This window comes from Apostichopus japonicus, chromosome 19 (genome assembly GCF_037975245.1).
Source record: "Apostichopus japonicus isolate 1M-3 chromosome 19, ASM3797524v1, whole genome shotgun sequence".
Taxonomy (NCBI): Eukaryota; Metazoa; Echinodermata; class Holothuroidea; order Aspidochirotida; family Stichopodidae; genus Apostichopus; species Apostichopus japonicus.
In genome coordinates, this window is record NC_092579.1 from 13,837,438 (window position 1) to 13,863,766 (window position 26,329).

The 26,329-nt window shown below is 37.2% G+C and overlaps 2 protein-coding genes and 1 pseudogene across 4 annotated transcripts in view; 1 reads left to right on the forward strand and 2 right to left on the reverse strand.

Moving 5' to 3' along the window:
- Positions 1-4,191: 4,191 nt before the first annotated feature.
- Positions 4,192-13,930, forward strand: LOC139960701 (uncharacterized). Of its 2 annotated transcripts, XM_071959277.1 has the most exons (12): positions 4,192-4,585; positions 5,499-5,601; positions 6,341-6,400; positions 7,833-7,979; positions 8,231-8,374; positions 8,686-8,829; positions 9,141-9,284; positions 9,602-9,745; positions 10,064-10,207; positions 10,530-10,673; positions 11,083-11,367; positions 12,721-13,930. In XM_071959277.1, the coding sequence occupies exons 2-12, from the start codon at positions 5,529-5,531 to the stop codon at positions 13,140-13,142; spliced, it is 1,851 nt and encodes a 616-aa protein (XP_071815378.1). In that variant the 5' UTR covers positions 4,192-4,585; positions 5,499-5,528; the 3' UTR covers positions 13,143-13,930. The 2 variants fall into 2 exon arrangements, with proteins under 2 accessions (XP_071815378.1, XP_071815379.1); XM_071959278.1 differs by lacking the exon at positions 8,231-8,374.
- A 3,295-nt stretch (positions 13,931-17,225) lies between these two features.
- On the reverse strand, positions 17,226-17,303 carry LOC139960736 (U2 spliceosomal RNA; annotated as a pseudogene).
- A 4,588-nt stretch (positions 17,304-21,891) lies between these two features.
- LOC139959902 (axin-1-like) overlaps positions 21,892-26,329 on the reverse strand; it is a 35,564-nt gene continuing 31,126 nt past the window's right edge. For both annotated transcript variants that reach the window (XM_071957825.1, XM_071957826.1), the window contains exon 11: positions 21,892-26,309. In XM_071957825.1, coding sequence (XP_071813926.1) covers positions 26,177-26,309 — 133 coding nt within the window. In that variant the 3' untranslated portion in view covers positions 21,892-26,176. The remainder of the gene's footprint in view (positions 26,310-26,329) is intronic.

A 26,329-nucleotide genomic window follows, 5' to 3' on the forward strand; every position in this document is an offset into this window, starting at 1 on the left:
CATTTTTAAAACAATGGGTTTAACATGATCATTTAGGCCTGCAACGATAAGCCTACGGCATCATCAATTTAGCTTTAAATGAGCATTGTAGAGATTAAGCATATTTTAAGGTGAATATCTTGAAACTTGAATATCTTGAAATTATATCTTGAATTTGACCAGCGCTGAAATTAGATCTTTTGTCTTGGACGTCATCTTAAGGTCAATGGTCACCTCAAGGTCATCTCCAGGTCATCTTAAGGTCATCTTAAGGTCGTATTAAGGTCAAAACTACGACCTGAGAGTATTTTGTTGACAAAGATATAAACTTTTCAATCTTGGTGGTATTTTTGTTAAATTGCATCTGGCAACAGCAAATTGAATGATGTCATCACCATACTTACCAGATGAAACATGAATAGTGGTCGTGACGTAATGTTTGTAATTCTGTCGTGATAATTCATGGACTGAAGTTGTTGATGGCGCCCTTTTAAAATAATGGAACTGAAGTTTGAGCTATAGTGAGACAGTGAAAACATTCTTTTATCTTGGACGGTAACATATCGAGACTAAAATTCTGCCTAAAGTCACCATTTTAGTCGTTAATCAATACTTCTCCTAATTAGCGTTAACTCTAAATTTTATCCTTATTTTGAGTGATATTTTCGGTAAATATGGTAAAATTATTGAAATAAGCCAGACACTGACGACAAATACAAATATTCAGGGTAGTTTTTAAACAACAAGCGATAGTTAAAAGTCTAAAGTCATTGCGAGGCTTCGATAACCAAAAAAATTATGAAATTTAAATTTCGCTTTTGAAGGTTATTAAAGTTAATTTTTACAAATCGTTATTGAGTATATATTAACCATACTTACCAGATATTACATTAACAAACATGAACGATGGTCGTGACGTCATCTATTTGTAATTCTGTCGTTGATACTGCAGGGACTGAAGTTGTTGTTATTGGCGTTCCTTTGAAAAAAAAGAAACTAAGTGAGCAGGAACTCGCGAAGCTATCATTGGCTTATCAGAGCCGCAAGCTGACCGAAGTCAGTCACTTAGATTCATATTTAACGTCCATGATTATGAATTGTCAATTGTCAACAACTCTGTAACTGGACGAAAAAAAAAACAATAAGAAGAAAAGGTTTCTTTTATCGCACTCGTCTTGAACTTACTCAAGTACATTATTAAATGTATCTTCTTACTTCCCTTACCGGGATGTCATCGATATAATATAAATCGATATAAAACGGAACTTTTAACTGTCAATGTTAATGAGGATGACTAACAATAATTGAAAGTGTCTCAATAAGGGAAATTAAAGTATGCCAATATCGTATTCGAAAGTGACTTTGTACGCCTTTAGCTAATACCGTCTCTGCCAAAAGGCGACATATAAAGACTTAACTCAAGAGACATCCAGACAACTGTATCGATCAAACCTGGAAAAGCAAGGCAAATATACAAGAATTTTTTTATCGACAGATCTTTCGTTAATTGGGAGTTAATTACTTTATGAGCCCCTCCTAAACGACACACCAGATCAAAAATGATGTGTATAAACATATAACGTAAACCGTTACTTCTGCTCAGCGCTTCCATCAGAAAGTTACCGTGACGGTGTTTATCACTGGACTTTGTCATTTTATTAATTTGACTGGTTTGCTTATTGTCGGAAGTTATACTTCATATATTCATTTTGATCGCTTAGAACTCTTTCCCAGTATTATACGTCAGTAATTTCTATACTTCCAATACATATACGATGTCAATAATATCAATATTAAACTACTTCGATTGATTAGAAAATATCGATATTCTTATCCTTTTCAACTCGAACAATCGTAGAATGCTATCAACACAATATGGTATTTTAACTATTTCATTATTATTATTATGACAATAGGTAATCTTAGGTTGACCTTCCGCTCTTCGAGTCATTGTTCGATTTCGGTGGGTAATTTTTAATGTATAACAAATGGATATCAAATGACACTTTATAAGGTCAAATTAATTCAAGCTATAATCGCTTCTTTCCTATACTTGTTTCTCTAAATTCTGATGAAATTTCTACATTCTTGTTGAAGTTGACACAAACAAGAATATAGCTGAAAACATGTGATAAAGATATAGAATAAAGCTCACGGATATTGTTCATGAGAACTGAATTGAAAAGGTCTGCCAGCAAAGTTTCGTTGCCCTCTGTTTGATACCAAAAACATTATACTTTTTTTTAAAGTTTATTGATTTATTATGATCTTTTTCTCGGGAAAAAGGGTTGGGTTAATTGAAACAAAATTCAAGCGTTCGAAATAATTGCGCAAAGTATATTTAAAGTTGATAAACATATGTTTGATTAATATATTTTTAAAATATGGTTGTTCTTCTCACCTTCTGTACAAGTGTTCAGAGGCGGATGAAGCATTTTAGAAAAGAGGGGTGTGTGGCCACGGGACGTTGAAGTGGACTCTCATGTAGAGGGGGTCCATCCCTCCCTGGAAAGGTCAAGTGCTGCATTCTGAGGCATATTTGGATCTATAATTAGGTCTAATCGCAACTTTTTGCTAATAATTACTTCTGGGTGAGGTCTAAAAGGAAGAATGGGCTGTACCCTCCCCCCCCACCCCACCCCACCCCACCCCAATATGTCCCTGGTTCCACCGCACCTGGTAATGTGTTCGTGACACCATGACATACAGAGCAGACGGTTGGACATTGTTTTATAAGAGTTGAAACTACTTAGAACTTGAACGTAAACTGTGAAGATGCATTAGCCCAAGTACTGAATGTAAACCACTTGCCACCTTTTCCAGCATATGCTGCTCAAAACTGCCGGAATCCTAATTAGCTTCCAAACAGCTAGTATTCTTGATAGTTTTCGCTGATAGCATATGGACCCATCTTAATTGGTTGTAGTTTTCAAATGTTGACTTGCGGCCAACATACACTGTGTGCTACTTATGCATCGAAGCAGGCTGGCTGGGAGCCCACTCCCCCCCCCCCCCATAGAACTTTTTAGACGATATGGGTCTGTTTGAGGGCAAATATTACTTCTCTGTGAAGTGTAAAGCTAGGCTATAGGCGTCACTGCTGTCAAGCTCCCCTAACGTTAGGATGGTAAAGTAAAGACCCCTTTTTAGTGCAGTACATAAACAGAGAAGATACCTTACTCTGTACACTTTGCTTCCCCAATTTTTCATTGTAGTTTCCATCGACCCACACCGCCTTGAACCCAATAGCATGGTATCATTTATATATGCGCCTTAAGGCCAAATTTGTCTCTGGCCATAATATAAAGTTTTTCCTTCGATATAAATGATTTTTAAATTATTATTCCTGGGGCTATAAACGTATAAAGTAATTTGACGTAAGTAAGAGAGAATGTATAACAAACTCAAACTGTGACGTACCAATAGATCATCATCCTATGACGTATGACTTAAGCGCCGCCCATTTATGCAAATTAACCTTATTCGTCCTAGGAAGAAAATACGCTGGATGAGAGGGAGGGTAGTTATTATTTGTTAAGTAATTTGTGTAAGTTACAACGGTAGCCTAAAAACTCCATTGTTTAAAGCAACTTAGATAATAGTTTGAGTTCAAAAGTGCAAGCCGGATTGCATGCTAATACGGGGCTTCTTCAGTTAGTGGGTTTACACTCGTATGATACATTAGAGCCTATATGCTTAAGTAATTGTGTACAATGCGCCGGTGATTCCTTATAGGGGATATGGGAAACCTGGGTAATATATATATATATATATATATATATATATATATATATATGTATATATATATATAATTGAAATCGTAATGAGTTGGAAACAACCTCCCGCTTTATATACGGACACCCTAACCACTATATATATATATATATGTATGTATATATATATATATATATTATATATATATATATATATATATATATATATACATATATATATATTGGAACGAAAACGTCCACAAAACGATCAAAGCAGTATATCGCAAACTGCGCATGACCTCCAAAATGACAAAAATCTATTGGCACCAATCTTCTGGTCTCCCCCCCTTTTCTCCCCTCCCCCGTCGAAAACCAACTACTTTGTAAACACTGACACTGACCAATTTTCTTTCCATTACGTCCAAACTTCAGAGATCGATTTAAAAGCCCCGACTTAAGACTCTCATATATTGAACGTATAGGGGAAGGTCATTTACGGGAGTTTGGTACTTGATAACACGACTTTATTAAAATTCCTTTGAATTCAGATCATCGGACAAACATTTCGATTTATTTATTACCGAGAAATTTCGTCAGCTGACAGAATCGAAGCAGGTATAAGAACGAATCCTTTTCAAGACAATACGGAAGCTTCAGTGTTAAATTTAGTTATAATACGAACGGAACTCAAAACCTTCTTGTTATAAACGCTTTTCATTTCTCTCTCTCTGTTGTTGACAAGTGTTTAGTGACACTGTTTACAGCTCACAGGAACTTTAATGGTCTTAATCAAAGATTCGAATAGACGAAACTTTCCAAGAGGAGATTTAAATATATAAAAGATAGCCAGACTAAGCCGTTATTTCGGACATCATTCTCTTTCGTGTTAAAAGGTAAAATATATATCATTTTCTATTTTGATAAAGTTTATAACCTTCCATGCAAACAACGGTTTAGATTTTGTGCTTCAAGAAGAACAGTTTTAGCAAGGGAATTTAAATACTATAAATGTAATGTATACATATAGGGCCTATATGTACATATACGTGGTATATATATATGTGGTATATATATATATATATGTACATATATATATATATACCACATATATACATATATATATATATATACTGCGCACAAACATAATCTGCCTACTTTTGTTGACCATTGTGTCGCTATTGGTAATGAACCCCAGTGGTTCAGGAGGAAGGTTAAAGAGAGTCTCCTAATAAAAGCCTTAAATGCTGACTTGAATAGAAACGTAGCGAGCCACGGGTTGGAGCTATTTTAATCCCTACTTACTTTTTCATGCTGGTTTATTCTATTCATTCCTAGTTTACAAATTCACTCATGCTTATCTCACTATTGTCGTCTTCGGATGTATATTAGCCCTTGTATTTAATTGATCTTGTACAGTTGCCTGACGATGGAGTGGTGACCACTCCGAAATATAGCAGTATGTCGTTGTTAAAGATATTCGCTTGTTTATCTTTTATCTTATCAGTATGGACCACAATATATATATATATATATATATATATATATATATATATATATATATATATATATATTGTGGTCCATACTATATATATATATATACATATATATATATATATATTAATTTATATATATATATATATAAATATATATATATATATATATATATATATATATATATATATATATATATATATATATATATATATATAGGTCAAATTAATTTCCTCCTATTCAATGTGAAGTACGGTAACTCTCATTTTAACATTTTACTTATATCCATTGCATGTTTTGTCCTTTGTATCCTAGAATAAAAGAGAAAGAATAAAATAAAAGACAATGTACAAAGTAGCAATTCTTCTGATAATCCAGACATGCAGTCCTGTTGGAGCCCAGTTTCTTGCTGATCAAGGTGGGCATTAAACTTCCTTTTATTAAATATCTACCTTTCTTGCAGTCAAATACTCAATCGCCATTACTCTGTTTCTAATAATTGGAATACGGAACACTTTGAAAACAAATTTTTAAAGTTGTCATAGAAACATAAAGAAGGCTGTGATGTTGGCAATACACATATGCATGATTATATACCAAATTTATACTGCAACCTATCGTTTTGAATAAATCAATATTAACAAACCTTTTCTTTCATTCAAAGACACACATTATAGCTAAATCTAGGTATCTAAATGGGGACAAACTGTGTTACCTTCCACAGCCCCGAACAATCTCGTGTTTATATTAGCGAAACTAACTGGCAAAATTCGAATACAAAGTTATAGTTTTAGGCTATACAAATATACCAATCCCTAAAGGGGTGTATGTAGGATTAATGTGAAGAAGGGACCGAGGAGACAAGTTTATCACTTATATACCGATATTACCCCCAAAGTATTGGTGAAAAGTAAGGCGAAGCGAGCTACATTATTTTACCACCATGTACCTTGTATTGAGCAATATTTATGATTTCAGCTAACTTTTAGTGTCAACAAACTTTCTAAAGAGGGGACCCATAACCCGGGCTCTCTCTAGATCCTCCCCTTCATCACCCCTCCAACGCTCTACTGTTCACTCCACGAGTTTTTATACTCCAGTGTGTAGGATTGGTGAAGGCACATATAAGCACTTTTCTTTTACCTTTTAATTGGCAGATGTGATAGTTAACAACTTACCGGCTCCAAATCAACCAATACCCACTGTTGTCACTACAGGTAATGTTCCATTTCATAATTCCCTGCCAATTCTTATTTTTTTTTTTGGAGGGGGGAGGGGTGTTACTGGAAGTAATAAAGGAGACTCCACCCCAGCCATCATCTCTAGCTTATGTGATAGGGAACTTTGTGAAGCAGCAATTCCCCAAAGCAGCTAAGAAAGTATCTATTTCGTTTGGGCGACATATTAGTTTAAATGTCATTTTGTGAATCTGTGACGTCATATAGTGCCACTATAAGATCTGAACTTGTACACTTACTCTTCGTTTTTCTATATATTTTTCAAGGTGGAATGTTAACAGTATATTGACACTGAAATCAATGCCTTCAAATTCTCCATGTTAAAGAGCTTCAATATGTTAGAGTCAGCATTTGCAAAACCCATCTCCATTACTGAAAATAAATATTGAAATAAACTAATGAAAAGTGGGACGTGAATCTAACAATAACCCTATGACTGTATAGTGTAATATTCATATTGCTGCACGTCTCAATTTTGCAGTGAAAAATGGAAATTAAACTGATCAGTCCTCAACACATTAAACATACACAGATCTTCTGGACTATAATGTATACAAGCAGTATTTTATTGTTCATATAATTGGTTCCAATGATGAATTACATATTAAATAAGCCTGCTTAAGAATATCAATTTCGAGCACCCATGCAAATATGTAAAATCATATAGACGAAAGGCCCCATAATACACATTTCGAGATACCTGTCCATTCTCGTTTTCAAATTCCCGGAGCCAGAATCCAAATATTTCTGTCTGATGACGACACGAAGTGATTATTTTGTGCAATATGTTTTTATTATGGCATACATAAATTTCGAAAAGTGTCTTGAGGCGATTTCTGCATGTCCGTCCTAAAACGCCTTACTCCAAACTTAAAGTAGTATTCTGCGTCTATTCTGCGTATGTTCCCACTTCATTGTTGCAGGTCGCGAGTGGAATGTTAATTATAGAGGGAGTGGGTGATACGTTAAAGAACAGCTGCGTCAGTGGATGAAGGTTGTAGAGGGATCAGCATCCACATGATATATTCTACCAGCCGATTCACACATGATTACAGTATAACTAATGTAAATCTAAAGTTTAAAGATTTGTACCACAGTAAATACTGGTGCGTGCTGACAAATCTGATAAATCGGTAGCATGTGCTATTAAGTTTACAGTAAGAACTGAGGATATTTGTAATACCAACCAATCCCAAACAATTGGATTTGTTTGAATTACACATATCCTCAGTTCTTACTGTAATCCTAATAGCACATGCTACCGAATTATAGCACGATCCAGTTTTTACTGTGGTACAAAACTTTAAGATTTACAGTAGTAACTGTGTTCTCTATGTGTATCGGGTGCAGCTACAGTTTCTTTGACCACCGTATAAAAGGCTTCAGAAATGATTTTATTAAATTCCCTCAGAGAAAACAAATAACAACCCAACTGAACCCAAGTTAGATTCAAATCCAGTGGAAGTAATAGACCGACCAGTTGAAAACGAAGCAGTAACCGTGGTTACCAAGGAAACTTTACAAGAACTGACGACAAAAAGATTCGATGCCGTAAGAGGTGAGTCACTAATTGTCTTTTCCTTTTGCTGACAAGCCAAATTCCAAGCAAAAGTACCGTCTTTGTATATCTTCAGAGAAAACGAGTAAAGCCCATATAGAATCACAGGTAGGTGCAGCTTCAAATCCAGTTCAAACTACATAATAAAGAAAAAGCGAGTCCAAAACATTGTGGCGACTTAATCGAGATATGTTAAAAAAATTCTTATAGTTGTGACTATTATCCATCGCCACATTTCTATCTCTACTCAGAGAAATCGACGATGAACATTCTCACTGAATCACAGGTAGTTAAAGATCTAAGCCCGGTGGAAACTAAACCTGTTAACAATGAACCAATTGTTACTAAAGAAAGTGTGCAAGAACTGACAACAAAAAGATTCGATCCCGCAGGAGGTGAGTCACTAACTGTCTTTTCCTTTTGCTTATGTACCCAAAATCCAAGCCAAATCGTTCTGTTTAATCCATCGCGCCTTACGTGTCACTTTGTTCGTGTATCCTCTTAAAAAATGCCGTCTTTGTGTTTCGTCAGAGAAATCGAGTAACGCCCTTATAGAAGCACTGCTAGGTGAGGCTTCACATCCACTTCATTCTACAACAAAATAAAAAAGAGGATCCAAAACAGTGTGGCGAATTTATCGAGATATGCTCAAAATTTTCTTATAGTTGTGAATATCATTCATCGCCACATTTATTTCTCTCCTCAGAGAAATCGACGATGAACATTCTCACTGAATCACAGGTAGTTAAAGATCCAAGCCCGGTGGAAACTAAACCTGTTAACAGTGAACCAATTGTTACTAAAGAAAGTGTGCAAGAACTGACAACAAAAAGATTCGATCCCGCAAGAGGTGAGTCACTAACTGTCTTTTCCTTTTGCCTATTTACCCAAAATCCTTGCCAACGCGTTCTGTTTAATCCATCGCGCCTTAAGTGTCACTTTGTTCGTGTATCCTCTTTAAAAGTGCCGTCTTTGTGTTTCGTCAGAGAAATCGAGTAACGCCCTTATAGAAGCACTGCTAGGTGAGGCTTCACATCCACTTCATTCTACAACAAAATAAAAAAGAGGATCCAAAACAGTGTGGCGAATTTATCGAGATATGCTCAAAATTTTCTTATAGTTGTAATTATCATTCATCGCCACATTTCTTTCTCTCCTCAGAGAAATCGACGATGAACATTCTCACTGAATCACAGGTAGTTAAAGATCCAAGCCCGGTGGAAACTAAACCTGTTAACAATGAACCAATTGTTACTAAAGAAAGTGTGCAAGAACTGACAACAAAAAGATTCGATCCCGCAAGAGGTGAGTCACTAACTGTCTTTTCATTGCTTACATTCCCCAAATCCAAGCCAAATCTTTCTGTTGACCCCATTGCGCTTTAAGTGTCACTTTGTTGGTGTATCCTCTTTAAAAGTGCCGTCGATGTGTTTCGTCAGAGAAATCGAGTAACGCCCTTATAGAACCACAGCTAGGTGAGGCTTCACATCCACTTCATTCTACAAACAAATAAAAAAATAAAAAAGAGGATCCAAAACAGTGTGGCGATTTTATCGAGATATGCTCAAAATTTTCTTATAGTTGTAATTATCATTCATCACCACATTTCTTTCTCTCCTCAGAGAAATCGACGATGAACATTCTCACTGAATCACAGGTAGTTAAAGATCCAAGCCCGGTGGAAACTAAACCTGTTAACAATGAACCAATTGTTACTAAAGAAAGTGTGCAAGAACTGACAACAAAAAGATTCGACCCCGCAGGAGGTGAGTCACTAACTGTCTTTTCCTGTTGCTTATATACCCAAAATCCAAGCCAAATCGTTCTGTTTAATACATCGCGCCTTAAGTGTCACTTTGTTGGTGTATCCTCTTAAAAAGTGACGTCTCTGTGTTTCGTCAGAGAAAACGAGTAACGCCCTTATAGAACCAAAGCTAGGTGAGGCTTCACATCCACTTCATTCTACAACAAAATAAAAAAATAAAAAGAGGATCCAAAACAGTGTGGCGATTTTATCGAGATATGCTCAAAATTTTCTTATAGTTGTGATTATCATTCATCGCCACATTTCTTTCTCTCCTCAGAGAAATCGACGATGAACATTCTCACTGAATCACAGGTAGTTAAAGATCCAAGCCCGGTGGAAACTAAACCTGTTAACAATGAACCAATTGTTACTAAAGAAAGTGTGCAAGAACTGACAACAAAAAGATTCGATCCCGCAAGAGGTAAGTCACTAACTGTCTTTACCAATTGTTTACATAGTACCGAAAATCCAAGCCAAATCTTTCTGTTGACTCCATCGCGATATCAGTGTCACTTTGTTGGTGTATCCTCTTTAAAAGTGCCGTCTTTGTATTTCGTCAGAGAAAACGAATAACGCCCTTATAGAAACACAGCTAGGTAAGGCTTCTAATCCAGTTCAAACTACAAAAAAAAAAGAAAACGTAAAAGCGCATCCAAAACATTCCGGCGACTCCATAGAAATTTGTTGAGAATGCTCATATAGTTGTGACTATTATTCATCGCCACATTTCTTTCTCTCCTCAGAGAAATCGACGATGAACATTCTCACTGAATCACGGGTAGTTAAAGTTTCAAACCCGGTGGAAACTAAACCTGTTGACAATGAGCCAGTTGTTACTAAAGAAAGTGTGCAAGAGGTGACTACAAAACGAACTGCTGTCGGTAGTGGTGAGTGACTACAACCCCCTCCCCCTTTCCCATCCCAGTAGATTTTAACCCCTTTCCTGTTGATATTCGGTGATCAGATTAATAGACAACGTTGTATGGGAGAATTATATCCACAAAGGGGAAGTAACGAAGTGGAAAAATTTCTGCAAACGTTTGTTATAAAGGGAGCATTATTCCTATTGTCCTTGATTCTCTCTTAGAGCAATTGATGAACGTCCCCAACTGAATCTCATTTTCGTAATATGTCACTTTCTCTCTCTCTTCCATGATACTTTTAGCTTCTAATTTTGGGAGCTACTAGTTTGAGGCAACGGGCCCGGGCCAGGAACCATTTATGGGCAATCTGGTCCTGTTTTGCATCATTTTATCAGGAAATATTCATCATGGTTCATTCTTAATATCTCCTCAGAGAAAACGGATAACACTGCGACTGAAGCACAGTCACAAAAATATCCAAATCCGGTGGAAACTAAGCCAGCTGAGAAGGAACCTGCTGTAACTAAGGAAAGTATGCAAGAGATGACGACAACAGCGCAGCCGGCACAATTAGAATCAACAACTATCGTACACAAACAATCTACTTCTGCTGCAAGTACTGGAGCTCCCACTAGTACTACCATAACTACTACTAGTAGTACGACTTCTCAAATAAATACACTTCAGACGAAATCGGTACCACGTACGTTAAGTAAAGGTAAGATTTTGTCATTCATTCGCCAATCAATATATCGTAAGCTATGTATAACAATGTTTCTGTAATTGCGATGATTCCGTGCACGACGGAGCGCGCGAAATTACAGCTCTCTTCTTAACAAGCGTGCAACCCGTTGAAAATGGCATCATTGCATTAGCACGTGAGCTGTTAGCATGCGCAAGTTGCTAAAACAAACTTCACAATTATCCTTTTCAAATGATGTCCATGTGTGGACAGATGTTCATTGAGACAACTGAGTTATTGAGATATTACAGTGAGAAATATATTTTGAGGAATATGAGGAAAATTTGTTGAGGAGTGTCCGCAAAAGGCTTTGTCAAGTTTCTTTGTTTAACTTTGGAGCATTTAGTAAAAGTAACGATGACTTTCAATGCCGCCGAGTACGATACCTTCCGCGGTTATCGGATCGTAGTTCTAAACAAATACGTTCCCGTACGTGTCTCCGACGCGTCTCATCTGTGAGTCTCAAGCAGATTTTGACGTTATGTTTTATACATTAACGCCACTATTTTCCCTCCAAAAATACCATATTAATGCTGTTTATAAGCATGAAGTTTTACGGGCAAGGAACTCCCTCCCCCCTTCCCCCACCACCCCCCCTTTTTGTTTTGCATGAGATTATATAATACTTTCATGTTTTTGAGCGACTAATTTTTTATGGATGTGGGCATATAAAAAAATTAATTACTTTTTAAAAGTAATTAACATTATAGACTCAAATTTAGCGCCAGCATTGACGACACCACTGACTAACATGTCTACAATAGACTGACCGCATATGGCAACATATATTGTAACGTCTGTTTTGGGCTTATATATATATATATATATATATATATATATATATATATATATATATACACTTATCTACCTATATAACTACACGTTTGTTGAATTAAGAACTGCTGACATTTCAGAGGCAGGGCTGTCTTATCGATTTCCTGTAATTAATTACAGTAAAATCACCAATAATAGATATTCTTGAGTGTCCGGTGACCATGAGGAAGATATAATAATAGGAATTATTTGTTTTGTGTGTGATAAGATATTTAGTTAAAAAGTGCATGAATCAATTTCTGAACTAGAAGCTGGAATCGTTGAATCTAAAATAAGCTGAAATAAAAAAAAGTGAGTCAAGCAGAGAAGTGAGTGAAAAAAAGTCACTAATCAGCCATACACATTATGTATTCAGATATCATCCGTTTCTTCTCTGCTACCCGATCAGTGGTGCAGGGTTCACATGTCCTATAACATAGTATACGGATTGAATTCATATCATGTTTAATAACAAATACTACATATGTTTTCTGTCATTCAACTTTTCATCTCCAGCTCCTTTCCCGGTAACCACGTCAAACTATGACGTGGAATCAACACTTTCAGATCGACCACAATTCTTATCGCCAATTCTCGTCACCGGAAGAATGAACACTGGATACACGTCTCAAGCAACCAGTTCACCATTGGCATTAGAGGGCGCTAAGAGGGCGCTTACAAATTACGGCTCTGCTACTTACACTTACGTCACCGATGGATGTCTTAATAATTACCTAATAACAACGTATAAAGAAATTAGAACAATTCTTCGCTGTGCAGCCAAATGTTCTTTCAATAAACTTTGCAAATCATTTAATTTTGTGAAAGGAATCGATACTTGTCATATTAATTCTAAGGCCATTGCCGATGTTGATTCGCCGAATATTTCCTTACAAGGAATATGTATTAATTATCAGAAAACATCCTTTTCGCGGTAAGAAAAAGGGGGCAGAGAATCGATTTGTTTTTGGTGCTCGACAAAAAAAAGATAAAAAAGAGATATTTTTAACATATTTCTAACGATGATGTAAACTATTAAAATCTATTATTTTATCATTTCGTATTAATTAAATAAATGTCGTTCTTATGATTATTAAAGAAAAATATCAACTAATAATTTCCTTTTTTTTCTGTCTAATATTCACCGGGTGAGTCATCCATGACTGTAAATATTTCAATAATAACATTGTTTGTGAAAAAGTCATCAGCGACAAGGAACGCCGTTAATGCATGAACCTATTACATCAGGGGTTCCCTAACTGCAGTGGGGTGCAGGAACCCCCAGGGGGTGCGTCAGTCCATCCCAGGAGAAAAATTTCTGAAAGTCAAAACTAGAGTACTTTTCGTTGGACTAAAATCTGATATATCATATAATTTAGTAATGTACAAAAGTCCAACTCTTTTCGCGTTCCATACGCATATGTTGCATTGTAGTAGCGTACCGTGCATGTCATAAATAACTGAATTATGAAACAGACACAGGCCTCATGACTTTGGTGAAGTTGGTGTACGCATGAAAGTACGTCGTGAAGATAAAGAGCTGATCTGATCTTGAAGTTTCTATATAAATATTTGTTCATTTCTTGTTTTTGTTTTTGTTTTTTTGCATTACAATATCACACTAATGCACTTGATCTTTTACGAAGCACTGTTATGCGTATTATAGTATAATAATGACTCAGATCGTGTCTCGAAAAGTTGGGGGTTCTTGGACAACTCTGACATCCACAGGGGGTTCGTTGGGAGGGGGGGGGGGGGTAAAGTTAGGGAAACCCTGTATTATATGATCATGACATAACTTGTATTTTCGCGTCCAGGAAGGTTGGACAAAAACTTAACCCAAGGTAATCAAAGTGGGCCGGGTTCATGCATACAAATGCATACAAATGGTAGACAACGCGAATGCATGATGATAAAGTTGCATTGTTGATTAGAATGAATACAAACAATTTCTCTTTATTTAATTATCTGTCTCTTTTGTCGGTTTTTGGTTCGATGAAATCGTAACCTATGCATTCATGCAGGCGGAGAGTGTGTGTATGTGTGTATGTATGGGTGTATGCGTGTATGTGTGTGCGTGTGTGTGTGTGTGTGTGTGTGTGACGCCTGGCTTGTAAACACGGTATCTCAAGTAGGGAAGCTTGGACCAATCTAATATTTGGTGTATATGAGTACCACATTGAGTAGATGTGCCCTATTTTTTGTGTTGCCTGTGAAGGTCACCAAAGGTCAGTTAGAGGCCAAAAACCAAAATATTAAAACAAGCAATAACTCCCATTGACAGGATCCGACATGGTTGATATTTTGGGACCAGTTGTGAATGGGGTAAGGGATCATTTCAAAACATAACGGTCATGTGATCCAAGGTCAACAAAGGTCAATCAGGGGTCAAAAACTAGTATTTTTGCAATAACTTGAGAACCAAATGTCCGTGAAGGTTGGGAGTTGCGCTATTGTAATCAGGGAGTCGACCCACATCTAGGTGACCATTGACCTCAGGTTGACCTCCGGTGACCTTTATCAGTTTTTTGGGTTATTTGAATTTTCGTGGCCATAATCGGATCTCAAAGGTACCTTCCGATCAAAATGGTCCATAGTTGACCCCTGTGCGACTTTCGTGTGCGAAGTTATCAGAGGTCAATGTTTTTGTTTTTTAATAAGTACAGTTAGGATGGTCGCACAGACTTGTCATGTTGCTTTTTGGAATCAGCGTGTCAAACTACATCTGACTGCGAGGTCAAAAGGTCAAAGGTCAAATCTTAAAAAATATGCTCATTTTAGGAGATACGGGGCAAAACAAAATAGAACAAAGATAAGTTTAAAAAATTGCTGACATATGATAGAGCTTTTTGTGCTGAATATAGGAAACCAACTCCCGCTTCAATCGGACACCCAGTTCTCAAGTTATGAGGGGCCAAAGGTTGGTTTTGATACATTTCTAGCAATAACATTATGTGTGTACATTGTAGGCCAAACAAATTTTAGGACAGAGTGCACATCATCAAGAGAAACATTTTTGATAAAAACCATCAGGTCATCCAAGGTCATTCAAGGTTGATTATGTGCCAAAAACTCCCAACTTATGCTAATTTTTGCAACAACTTCTAGTCACGAAGTCTGACATGGCTGGTAAATTAGGACAAGTTGTGAATGGAGTAGGGACACATTTTCCAAAATAACCGTGATGTGATCCAAGGTCACCAAAGGTCATTCATGGGTCAAAATGTGTTTTTTTCCCTCAATAACTTGTGAAACTACCACTGACAGGGTCCGACATGGTTGATATTTTGGTACTAGTTGTGAATGGGGTAAGGGATCATTTCAAAACATAACGGTAATATGATCCAAGGTCAGCAAAGGTCAATTAGGGGTCAAAACTAGTATTTTTGCAATAACGTGAGAACCAAATGTCCCTCAAGGTTGGGATTTTAGGACAGAGTGCACATCATCAAGGGGAAATTTTTTGATAAAAACCATTAGGTCATTCAAGGTCATTCAAGGTTGAGTATGTGCAAAAAACTCCCAACTTATGCTAATTTTTGCAACAACTTCTAGTCACGAAGTCTGACATGGCTGGTATATTAGGACAAGTTGTGAATGGAGTAGGGACACATTTTCCAAAATAACCGTGATGTGATCCAAGGTCACCAAAGGTCATTTATGGGTCAAAATGTGTTTTTTTCCCTCAATAACTTGTGAAACTACCATTGACGGGTCCGACATGGTTGATATTTTGGGACTAGTTGTGAATGGGGTAAGGGATCATTTCAAAACATAACGGTAATATGATCCAAGGTCAACAAAGGTCAATTAGGGGTCAAAAACTAGTATTTTTGCAATAACGTGAGAACCAAATGTCCATCAAGGTTGGGATTTTAGGACAGAGTGCACATCATCAAGAGGAACATTTTTGATAAAAACCATTAGGTCATCCAAGGTCATTCAAGGTTGATTATGTGCCAAAAACTCCCAACTTTGCTAATTTTTGCAACAACTTCTAGTCACGAAGTCTGACATGGCTGGTATATTAGGACAAGTTGTGAATGAAGTAGGGACACATTTTCCAAAATAACCGTGATGTGATCCAAGGTCACCAAAGGTCATTTATGGGTCAAAATGCGTTTTTTCCCGATAACTTGTGAAACTACCACTGACAGGGTTGAGAGTTACGCTATTGTAATACAATGGTCGAACTGCATTTGGGTGACCTTTGACCTCAGGTTGGCCTACAGTGACCTGTATTAGCTTCTTTCAAGTTGATTCTTTGAAGTTTCGTGGGCATATTCTCCAATCTAACTTGTCCATAAGTGGACTCCTCTGCAACCCTAATGTGCGAAGTTATTAAGAGATTTGGTTTGGTTTTGTAATACTTGGTGTGTGGATTCATAACATTGAGTACAAGAACCCTATTGCTTTTGATGGAGGTGTGTATAACCACGTACAGTAGACTGACCTGTGTTAGCATGTCATAGTGTTATTGTAACAGCTAGTTCTGGTTATACTAACAAGCAGAAGTCTAGTGCATTAAAGTCATCGAAACCTCAATGCATTTTGCATTCTGGTTTTTTTACCAAACAATTATTACCGAGCAATATACCGCCCATTCCCACTACCAATAGATTTTGCGTTACTATTTACGAAATCCCTGTAATATAACTAATGGAAGCTACGGCATAATATTGCATTACAATTATGCGGCATTCTGAATGAATAATGGACATAAACTTGTTATAATATGAAACCTGTTAGTCAATTATAAGTCGTTTTAAGACGGGACAATATTAAGTTTTATATTTTGTAGATCAGTACAAACACTGTCATTATTGCAGGTTGTATTGTTATTACCCTTTTATGTTTTTACAAATGTTCCTTTACACAAGCTAAATATTTCACCATATGAAGTGACAATCAAGACTACAGTATATGACATGTCTTTCTCTTCTTTTAAACCAAACTACCAAACGACTGATCGGCTCTCAACCTCAGTCACCTAGCATCGGGACTGTGACTGTATGATCATCGTCGGGTGTGCATCACCATTCCCCCTCGAAAGGGAACAGATACTACACATGATCTTAGCCAAAAGGCCGAGAAGCAGTATGAAATGTTTCCCCGAAAGTTATTAGGGCGGTATCGAAGAACTAAGCATGCATAGACTCCGGATGCTTCGGCTTTGAGTACAACGTTTCTGTATGCTGCCGTGTTGGACGAATCTAATCGTAATAGTCACTACCGACTTCGCGATCCCCCCCCCCCCCCCCTCACAATTTTGAAAGGTTGGTAAGAGTGACTCCATAGTTTTCCTTTTCGGGAAAAACAAAAACTGAAAAGGCGATTGGGCGAAGTTTGTTCTTATTTTAAGAATAATTTCTCAAAAACAATAAACTACGGTTATGGCCACTTTTAGTAGATTGCTCAGCAGAGTCCTTTTTGTCTTTAAAAGTAAACACATTGAGTTTTCATCTGATGGTTTTTTTGTTGTATTAATATCGATTAAGCGACACTTTGAAGATCATGTAATCGATTTCACCGGTCAGCAGTGCTGTTGCTGTAAGCAGAATATTCGTTTCCAAATTACAATAGTCAATAATTGCGAGTCATGGCTTATAGTTGTGGATGACTGCCCCCATTTTTACATTGCTTTATTACTAGAGCCACGTAATGGGCATGCTCATTGCAACGATCATTTTTTTTTCCCTTCTTCACAAGACTGCATAGCAGTACTTTGTAGTTATTCAGAGAAATGTAAATCAAGAAATCAAGGGAGGGAGGGGGCAGGGGGACACACCTTCCACCGTAAGGCGGAGAAATATGGTTCAGTCGAGGAATCTTTTACATTTCAGCTGGATAAGGATTAGAGCATTGCTACGGGTGTACAGCCCCTTTTCACCCCCTCCCCACCATAAAAAATCCCAAGAGTTTATCAACATAACCTTGCACTTAGAGTTAATTACAGACCTAATTAACTGGCTAGATATGCCTCAGAATACACAATTTGACGTATAATATTTTATTTATTATTTATTTATTTTGTGGGCGAACACCCTTAGACATCCTTTCATGGATTCGGCCTCTATGCCCCTTTTTTATAAAGGTTCAGCCACCTACCTAACACAGTCGGGGAATTTAGACCCCCCCCCTGCCTTCGTCCCCATCTTTAAGATCTCGTTCATACCAGTGCTCAAATGTAATGAAAGTTTAGGATAATGTTACTCATGTTCAAACCTGAGGCATACTCATTGATGATTCATTGTTTTAAGGTTATGGGTCAATTTCTTAATTCCCACAAAGTGATGCAACCAAATCATTAATGCAACACGACTGTTTTGCATTGTGACATATTTTGCTAAGCAACTTTACTCGATCTCTTTCCGTTTATATTTTTAAAGTCGTTTTGAGAAAACAAAATGATGAAATTGTCGTCCCCGTTTTCTGGTGATATGTCACTATAGATTTCATGTATGCCGTCTCGGATTGCCAATGTCCCTGTATATACCCTTAATTATTATACCATGTGATGTCTCTGGATCGTTACACGTTTCCCAGGATCCAACTATTCCCGAATTTGCCCATCAATAATTTATTTCGGATCAACATCCTTGTTTCTGGGGATGTATTACAGAAACTTTGGGTATTTGTATTATTATTATTATTAAAACATATACAGCGCCACTAAATGATAGTTAAGATGACCACATATTCCACGTGTTCCTTAGAAACGTACAATTACAAACTGACCGTCCCCGTCACCCACCCCCCCCCCCTTTACACCGCCCTGATGTTGACATGATGAAGCAACGACAATGTCATGTCCTCGAATTTGTTGAGAAAATATCGTTATCTTGTATTCATCTTTCAAGCTGCCTTTCTGTCTGTATGCTTTTTGTATAAGAATCGGGACGATAGTTATTCGTATATGTTCCTATGCAATCGTGCTGAACATTGCAATAGTGCCTCAATACAGTCCACCAGGTCTTCCATGTTGATAACTTGATAGTGTCCTAAGTACAAATATGTTGGCAATATCACCATCGCTCATACTAACTATTCGAAAACGGGAGAATAAATCGCGGGGAATTGATCACACGTCCTTCGAGGACCTATAGCAGCTCTCCGTTAACAAGGACGCCATCTTTACCATTCTGATCGGAAGAAGAGTATACGTTGAGCAAAATTTCGTGGTAAAGTTACTTGATTACTCCGAACGAATTACAACGAACGCTGGTATATCGTGCTCTTACTCTGTTTCTCTAGTCGGTGTCGGAATACAGGTTCCTTTTGGCGAACATAAATAGCGCCACCACTCCCATTTGTCGTTTTCGAGGCAGCGCGCTTTCCATATACATTTCTTCAACCCCCCTAATCAAAGACGGGGTTTTTGTATTGTATTGTATTTTAGATCCTCCTGCAAGCAGGAACTTGCGGAGAAGTCTCATTGGCTTATCAAAGCCACAAGCTGACCGAAGTCAGTCTCTTAGATTCAGATTTAACGTCCATGATTATGAATTGTCAACAACTCTGTAACTGGACGACATACATTAATCTTGGAGTGACTCGAACCGGGACCTTATGATTGGAAGGAACCGGCGTTAACCACTGAGCTAACACTCCTTGGGGTTGTTGATATCCTTCACCCTCCTCTGTTGTGATGCCTATTATTATTATTATTATTATAGTGCGCGCTACAATATTGGCATTACTTGCCAAGTGAATGATACCTACATGAATGAACGTTCAAACTTCAAGTTTCATACAGTCTCTGTACATTTGCAGTTTCAAAGGCTACCTGGGTTGCCAGCTTATTCTGCGCCTGTCACGGCGCACACAAATTCCCTCATTTTGTAGGTACATACATGTAGGTACATACATGTAGGTACATACATGTAGGTACATACATGTAGGTACATTCATGTAGGTACATACATGTAGGTACATACATGACAATACATTACTCCCTGATGTTTTGTTCGCCCAAATAAACTAAAACAATGAGCAACCGAAAAGCTCTCTCAATACTGCAAGCACTCCACGCGCACTACAATACTGCGTATTTGCAGGAAAATGTCGTTCTATTTATTTACCTAATATTTGATGTGATGTATGAAAGACCTAATCAATACGTTTATTATTGATACTCGCTTGTGGACTTGGTGAACTCAATGAAGACTTTGTGTGTTAAATTTAAACCGGAGATCTGCAATACACCAACTTCCTCAGACCATGGAGGTAAAACAGACCTCCATGCTCAGACCAAGTGGGGACATGTCAGTATATTCACTACTTAAACGTTTATAATGTTAGCCCATATGACTTGAAAATAGTCGTAACGTGATAACATACACTAGTAAAATCAAGCTACACCCAAATCTGGTATTACAAAGCAGTTTGTACGAAACGTCAAGAAAATTGTGACGTAAAACATATACAGATGAAAGGAACTTGTTAAATATGTTCATTAATGACCCGACATGACCGCATCATTGAATCACGTTACTCAGAAATGGACTTCACCAAATCAATTTGTATGTTGCAAACTTGATCCTATTTTAAACTTGGAAAATAGCTGGAAAAAAAATGTCATTTCCAAGAAGGCGGAACCCTCACAGAACCAAAGCCCACCACACAGTGATTAAAGTAAAGGCCTATATGTTCCCCCCTGTGCAGCACGATCAATACAAGAGTCAACACAATGGACTTGAGCCTTTGTCACAAATTAAAGGGTCAACACAAAGGGTGCCCTAATTAATGACCACAAGACCCTGTACCGCATTGAATGAATAACAGTTGCCATTCAACCTGATATCTCTGACGTGCAAACTTTGGTAACTACACGAATGGAAAACCTTATTACTCAGACCAACCCACTGTCCTCCTCGCTTTAATGACCAGATAGAATATTACAGATTTCAGAGTGGGACAAGTTTTCTATAACCAAAAAACGTTCATTTCAGAAGGTACAGCGTTACTGTTACGATGCCAATCGAATTATGTAACTGGTTAATCGTCGATCTAAGTCTGGCAGTGGCGAAGTTGTGGGAAGGGGGTATATATACCCCAAATAATAGCCAGAACCAACACCCCAACACCCCTCCTCCCCCAGAATAATGCAGCTTCTCATGTTACATGTACCAGAATACTACTGGAAAAGTCAATACAACAGATATGGCGGAATATGGAACCGGGGATCACTAGAAATACCGCATTCTAACACTTGCTATGTAAACTTAGCAATAATCAATACTAGATAACGCGTATATCGATCAGACTAATCCAGCGTTCTAGATTTCTTCAATAAGGAATGGTTCGTGAGTTAAATAATAACATTATTTGCTTCTATACATTACATCATCCAAAAATTTCCAAATGAGCATGCTAATCGCATGTAAAGAGCAAATTTGAAAGAAGAAAAAATAAATTCGATAGTTGACTAACCAAGGATATGAACTACATTGGGAAAGCATTTTAACAACCTATGATTTATCAAAATGAGGATAGAAAGCTGCTTTAAGAACAGGGCTGCCTAGTTCGTGTTTGCTTCTCCTAAGATATTATGGGCTGGGACAGGGTGGGGTGGGGCAGGGATGGGGAGAGGAAATATTGATAGTTGAAGGGGAGTGGGGAGGGTAATGGAGAGGGACGAGAAATTGCATAAAATACGACAAGCAAAGAGAAAACAGAAACAATGGATTATGCTTGGCACTTTAAAAATATAACACATTTTATGATTTTATTTCTTCTCCTTCATATGTACAAAACCTGCCGCACATGCTGGTGTTAAACTCGCACCAACATGACGATCAGGTTCCCAATCATTTGTTAATACTTTTACTTTATACATGTGTAATTACTTTCTAAGGAAGGAAGGAAGGGAGGGGGACAAAAAAAAAGGAGGGGGGGTGGGAACAGAAAAAAAAGAAACACTGAACTTTGCATAATAATAAAGGCATATATAATACAATAACAAAACCATATCAACACCTACATGCCAGAATATATATATATGTCAAAGATGGAAAGAAAAAAAATGAAATGGGTCAGTAATAAAAATCAAAACAAAACTTCATAACAATGCCCCTAAATGTTCGCTCAAAAGAGAACAGTTTTGATATTTTGTAGTCCTTTCACCCCTAAGAGTATGAACAATGGTTGAATACTTTTGCAGCTCTGAGGGGCCAGAAACAAAGAAAGAATAAAACCACCAAAGATCAAAAAAAAAAAAAAAACCCAATAAAAAAAACCCAATTCCATAAAACGTTTGAGCAATATGACAAACCCTAATATGATAACGGCCCTAAATGTCATTATTTTATGAAATACTCCACACACACAAACAAAGCAGTACCCCAATAAACCCATCCCCCCCCCCCTTACAAGCACACAAAAACAAAAACCATACACACAACCCTGGCAAAATTCTTGAATGTGTATCTCATGTAAGTAACAATTGATACCCAATATATATCTTTTTATGCACCCCTAACACACCCCTAACACACCCCTAACAAAATAAATCCATGAGCTTTCCAGTTATGAACATGATTTTACTAATTTACTGCAATAAATAGACAAGTTTGTGGTGACTCTTTAATGGAAAACAGAAAAGGCAGACTACAGTAACTAATTGGAATTAATTTTTGGGGGATGTGGGTGGGGGGGGGGGAAGGGGACTGTATGCAAATCAAACTTAACTTTGCATATAAATGTCAAGTCATAGGAGGGACATACAATAACCTCTAAAACATACTTTTTGATGCTCGATGTACGCACAAACAGTTGCTAAAAAAGTTTGATTATTTGACATCAGATCAAAAGAGTCTCCGAGTTGAGGACTGAAATATCCTGAAAATATGATATTTTCCAGCACTTATTTTTCCCCTTTTTTTTTTAAAGAAAAATATGCTCAGTTTATAAAGTAAATTTCAGCCATGTTAGTCTTACTGATCAGAACAAGCCCAAATGGGTTGATCCACTTCTAATTAAGGGAGTCTGCCAGTATTGTTTAATTTTAAGAAATGTTGATATATTTGCATTTCCAGGATGAACCAAACAGATCAAGTTTAAACCGGTTTTGGCGTGCAAAGAAGAAGAAGACGACGACGAGAAGAATACATAAATTAAATAATATTTAAAATAAAACTTTGAAAAAGTTTTTATGACATTATGATGTTTTTTTTTGGGGGGGGGGGAGAATTTTGACAAGAATCAAGTCATGTCGGTAGTGTAAGAAGTTTGCAGTCACCCTCAACATCTCCATGGCAACAAATCATTGATGTGTGTGTACAAGGGATGAAATTGCCAATTTTTGTCAGAAAGTTATGCATTGCATTATAGTGTTACTGAACCCTATTGCATCCTATTGTATCCTATTGTATCTTATATCATAGCATAGCATATCATATCATTGATTGTATATATATGTATTGAGGACTCGTGTCCTAACCTCAAACACAGTGAGAAAATGTTTGCTTTGTCATAGCATTTACAGACTCCTGGTTCAGTGTCACAGAGTGACCTACTTCTGCCCAACAATCTGTTTAACCGAAGAGATATCCGTAAAATCTTTCTGCAGTCTTTTTGAGACTTTCTGATATGACTTGGTATTTATCAGTGAGTCCTGTAGTAAATAAGAACATCATAACTGAATATGTTAATTGAATACAGGTAACGATTATTAGCGACAAAAAATTGAGAATACCACAGAATTAACACACAACCTTGAGAGAATACAGTCACCATTTGAAAAAAAAAAAAAAAAAAAAAAAAACTTCTCTTAGAATATAAATGCTAAAAGCATCTTTGATACTTTGTCTCTATGGTAACCGAGCACACCGACACAAAAGACGTTTGCATCTTCTATTTCGATGAATTTGTCAAAAAAAAAGAATCTTATCACCTTAGATTCATGTGAAGATTGTGTATTTGACAGCGGCATTCCACGCCGTGGTTAACGCACACAACACAAACCGTAATTACGGCACAACACACTTCTCTCCTGGATTCTCCCTAAATGGGATTCGGTCACAGGGGAGAAAACCATTGCCAACTTTCTTGCCTGAGGTGACACTTAAAAGTTAATCATAGAAAAATTCAGGCTAACCTGGCAGCCAGCAATCATTGCAAGTGTTGCCAATTAATGAGAGGGAAAAAAGAAGTCTGGTCTACGGGGGCCTAGCCGTAATTACTTCTAGCAATTAAGATGGATTGCGCCAGAAACTTGCCAAAATACCCATACTGTCTTTTCATATGTCAAGATGAAATTCTAATAATATTGGGCGATCAACCACAAATCCCCAAAATGCGAGAATACCCATTGTCGCCAATTTAAATCCGTAGAGAAACCCAATCAAGGGAAACAGTCAAACAGTTCCAAGAGATTTTTACCTCGGGAATGCAAGCTGTTTATGACTTTTTCTTTGCAAACAATAGCTTAGCAAACTGGGATGTGAGGAGATTAACATCAAAAAGATTTCTTTTTTTAAGGAAGTAGCTTTTTAAGCCTCGTCGATGCTTCTTGCCAAGCCCTGTGACGGCAGGTCGTTAAACTGTTCAAGAAGGACGCTTGATCTCAGAAATTATTTGCAAATGTTTTCTTCAGTTGATTATGAATTTTTTCTCCCTCATTCTGAGGATAATTCTGTCATCAAAAAAAGTCAGTAAAATTTCACTCAAAACTTCTAAACGAGGGATATTCTCATCAGATGTGTTAGGGTTTTAAAGGTTCCTTCACTCAAGCCAAGCAGTATCAGTAGGGTAATATGGAGTCCCTTACTTCATCCTTATTCCCCCAATCCAAATACTCTTCCTGATACACATATTTTAATTTACCTAATTTAATTATCTTGACCTGAATTAATGTCACAGACATGTAATACATGATAATTCGACTCCTCACATATCTTATATTCAAAGTTTACATGGATAGAAGCAATGGCTGTTGATCAGTCACAACCTTGCTTCTCTCAATAATCTGAGGTAGGGAAGCTGCATTTGCTCTGACATTTTGGAATTCTTTGGAGATTTTACATATGACTAGATATTCTGTTTGTTGTCAGCCCGTTGACCAACATCTGGGAATCGACATGATATACTTAGTCTTTTTTCCAAAAAAATAATCCAGGGATAAAAAAATAAATATAAATGTTTCAGTCAGAACTGTTACGTCAACAAGGATTCGTGATTCGTATGGCATAATTATAAGACAATCGTCACTAATATCCTAATCCATAGATACTCCTAATTTGCGAGGACAATTCCGATAATACAACACGCCCCCTATCTAAAGTTGTAGGCGGGTTTAACGAGCCTATTAATTAATGTCTTTTGTGGTCTTCTAAACTTCATAGCTATTTCTTCTTCTTCTTCTTTGCAAATAATGACATTAAAAACATCCAGTAATAGGACTTAACATAATAGTTCCCCCTTTTCCCACCCCCTTTGTTACCAAACTGATACTCTGGAAGCATTAATGCATATTCAGCACTCATGAATATTAATACAATCCACAACCAATGAGGAAGGAGCAAGTGTGGGAAGCAGCCTTGACAATTTCTTATAGAGTTCTCACAAAACTATGAAGGCATGAAAAAAAAAAAAAGAAGAGTTTTGGAAAAATAAAACAAGAAAAGCCTCTACAGATCAATGAATGTAAGGCAGGTCATTTTAAAATACAATAATATTAAGCCATATCAAGACCATCCTGGCTAATGACTGTGAGTTACAACCCAAATTTAAGCAGATTTGCTCGGACTTGTGAGTTTATGATCACTCACAGAAACGCAAGCACACCAATATTCCAGTCGTTCCTCACACACGCACCGATGAGTAACTAGAACCGATACATTTGAGGGGAATTCCCCCATCTTAATTCTCTTTTTGTTTTCCTCTCTCAGAAATCCTATCCCATCATGGCAAAATTTCCAAGTTTCGTTGAAAGTTATTCCTCCAGCAGCTGAGCTCAGAACGCCCCCTACATCTATGTCTCTTGGCCCTCCACTTTCTCCACTTTGCCGACAATCTTGCCTTCATAGACTGGAAGGACAGCGTCGTCGTCCGAAATGATCTGATGAACCACACCAAATTCTTCGCTGGGCATCTTAAAGGTGTACCTGCAGGGTGAGAAGAGAAA

Excerpts from the sequence above, each read along its gene's own strand:
- LOC139960701 (XM_071959277.1), top strand. The coding sequence starts at position 5,529 with ATGTACAAAGTAGCAATTCTTCTGATAATCCAGACATGCAGTCCTGTT. Across the intron at positions 7,980-8,230 it reads AAGATTCGATGCCGTAAGAG|AGAAATCGACGATGAACATT; the intron begins GTGAGTCACTAA and ends ATCTCTACTCAG. Across the intron at positions 10,674-11,082 it reads ACGAACTGCTGTCGGTAGTG|AGAAAACGGATAACACTGCG; the intron begins GTGAGTGACTAC and ends ATATCTCCTCAG.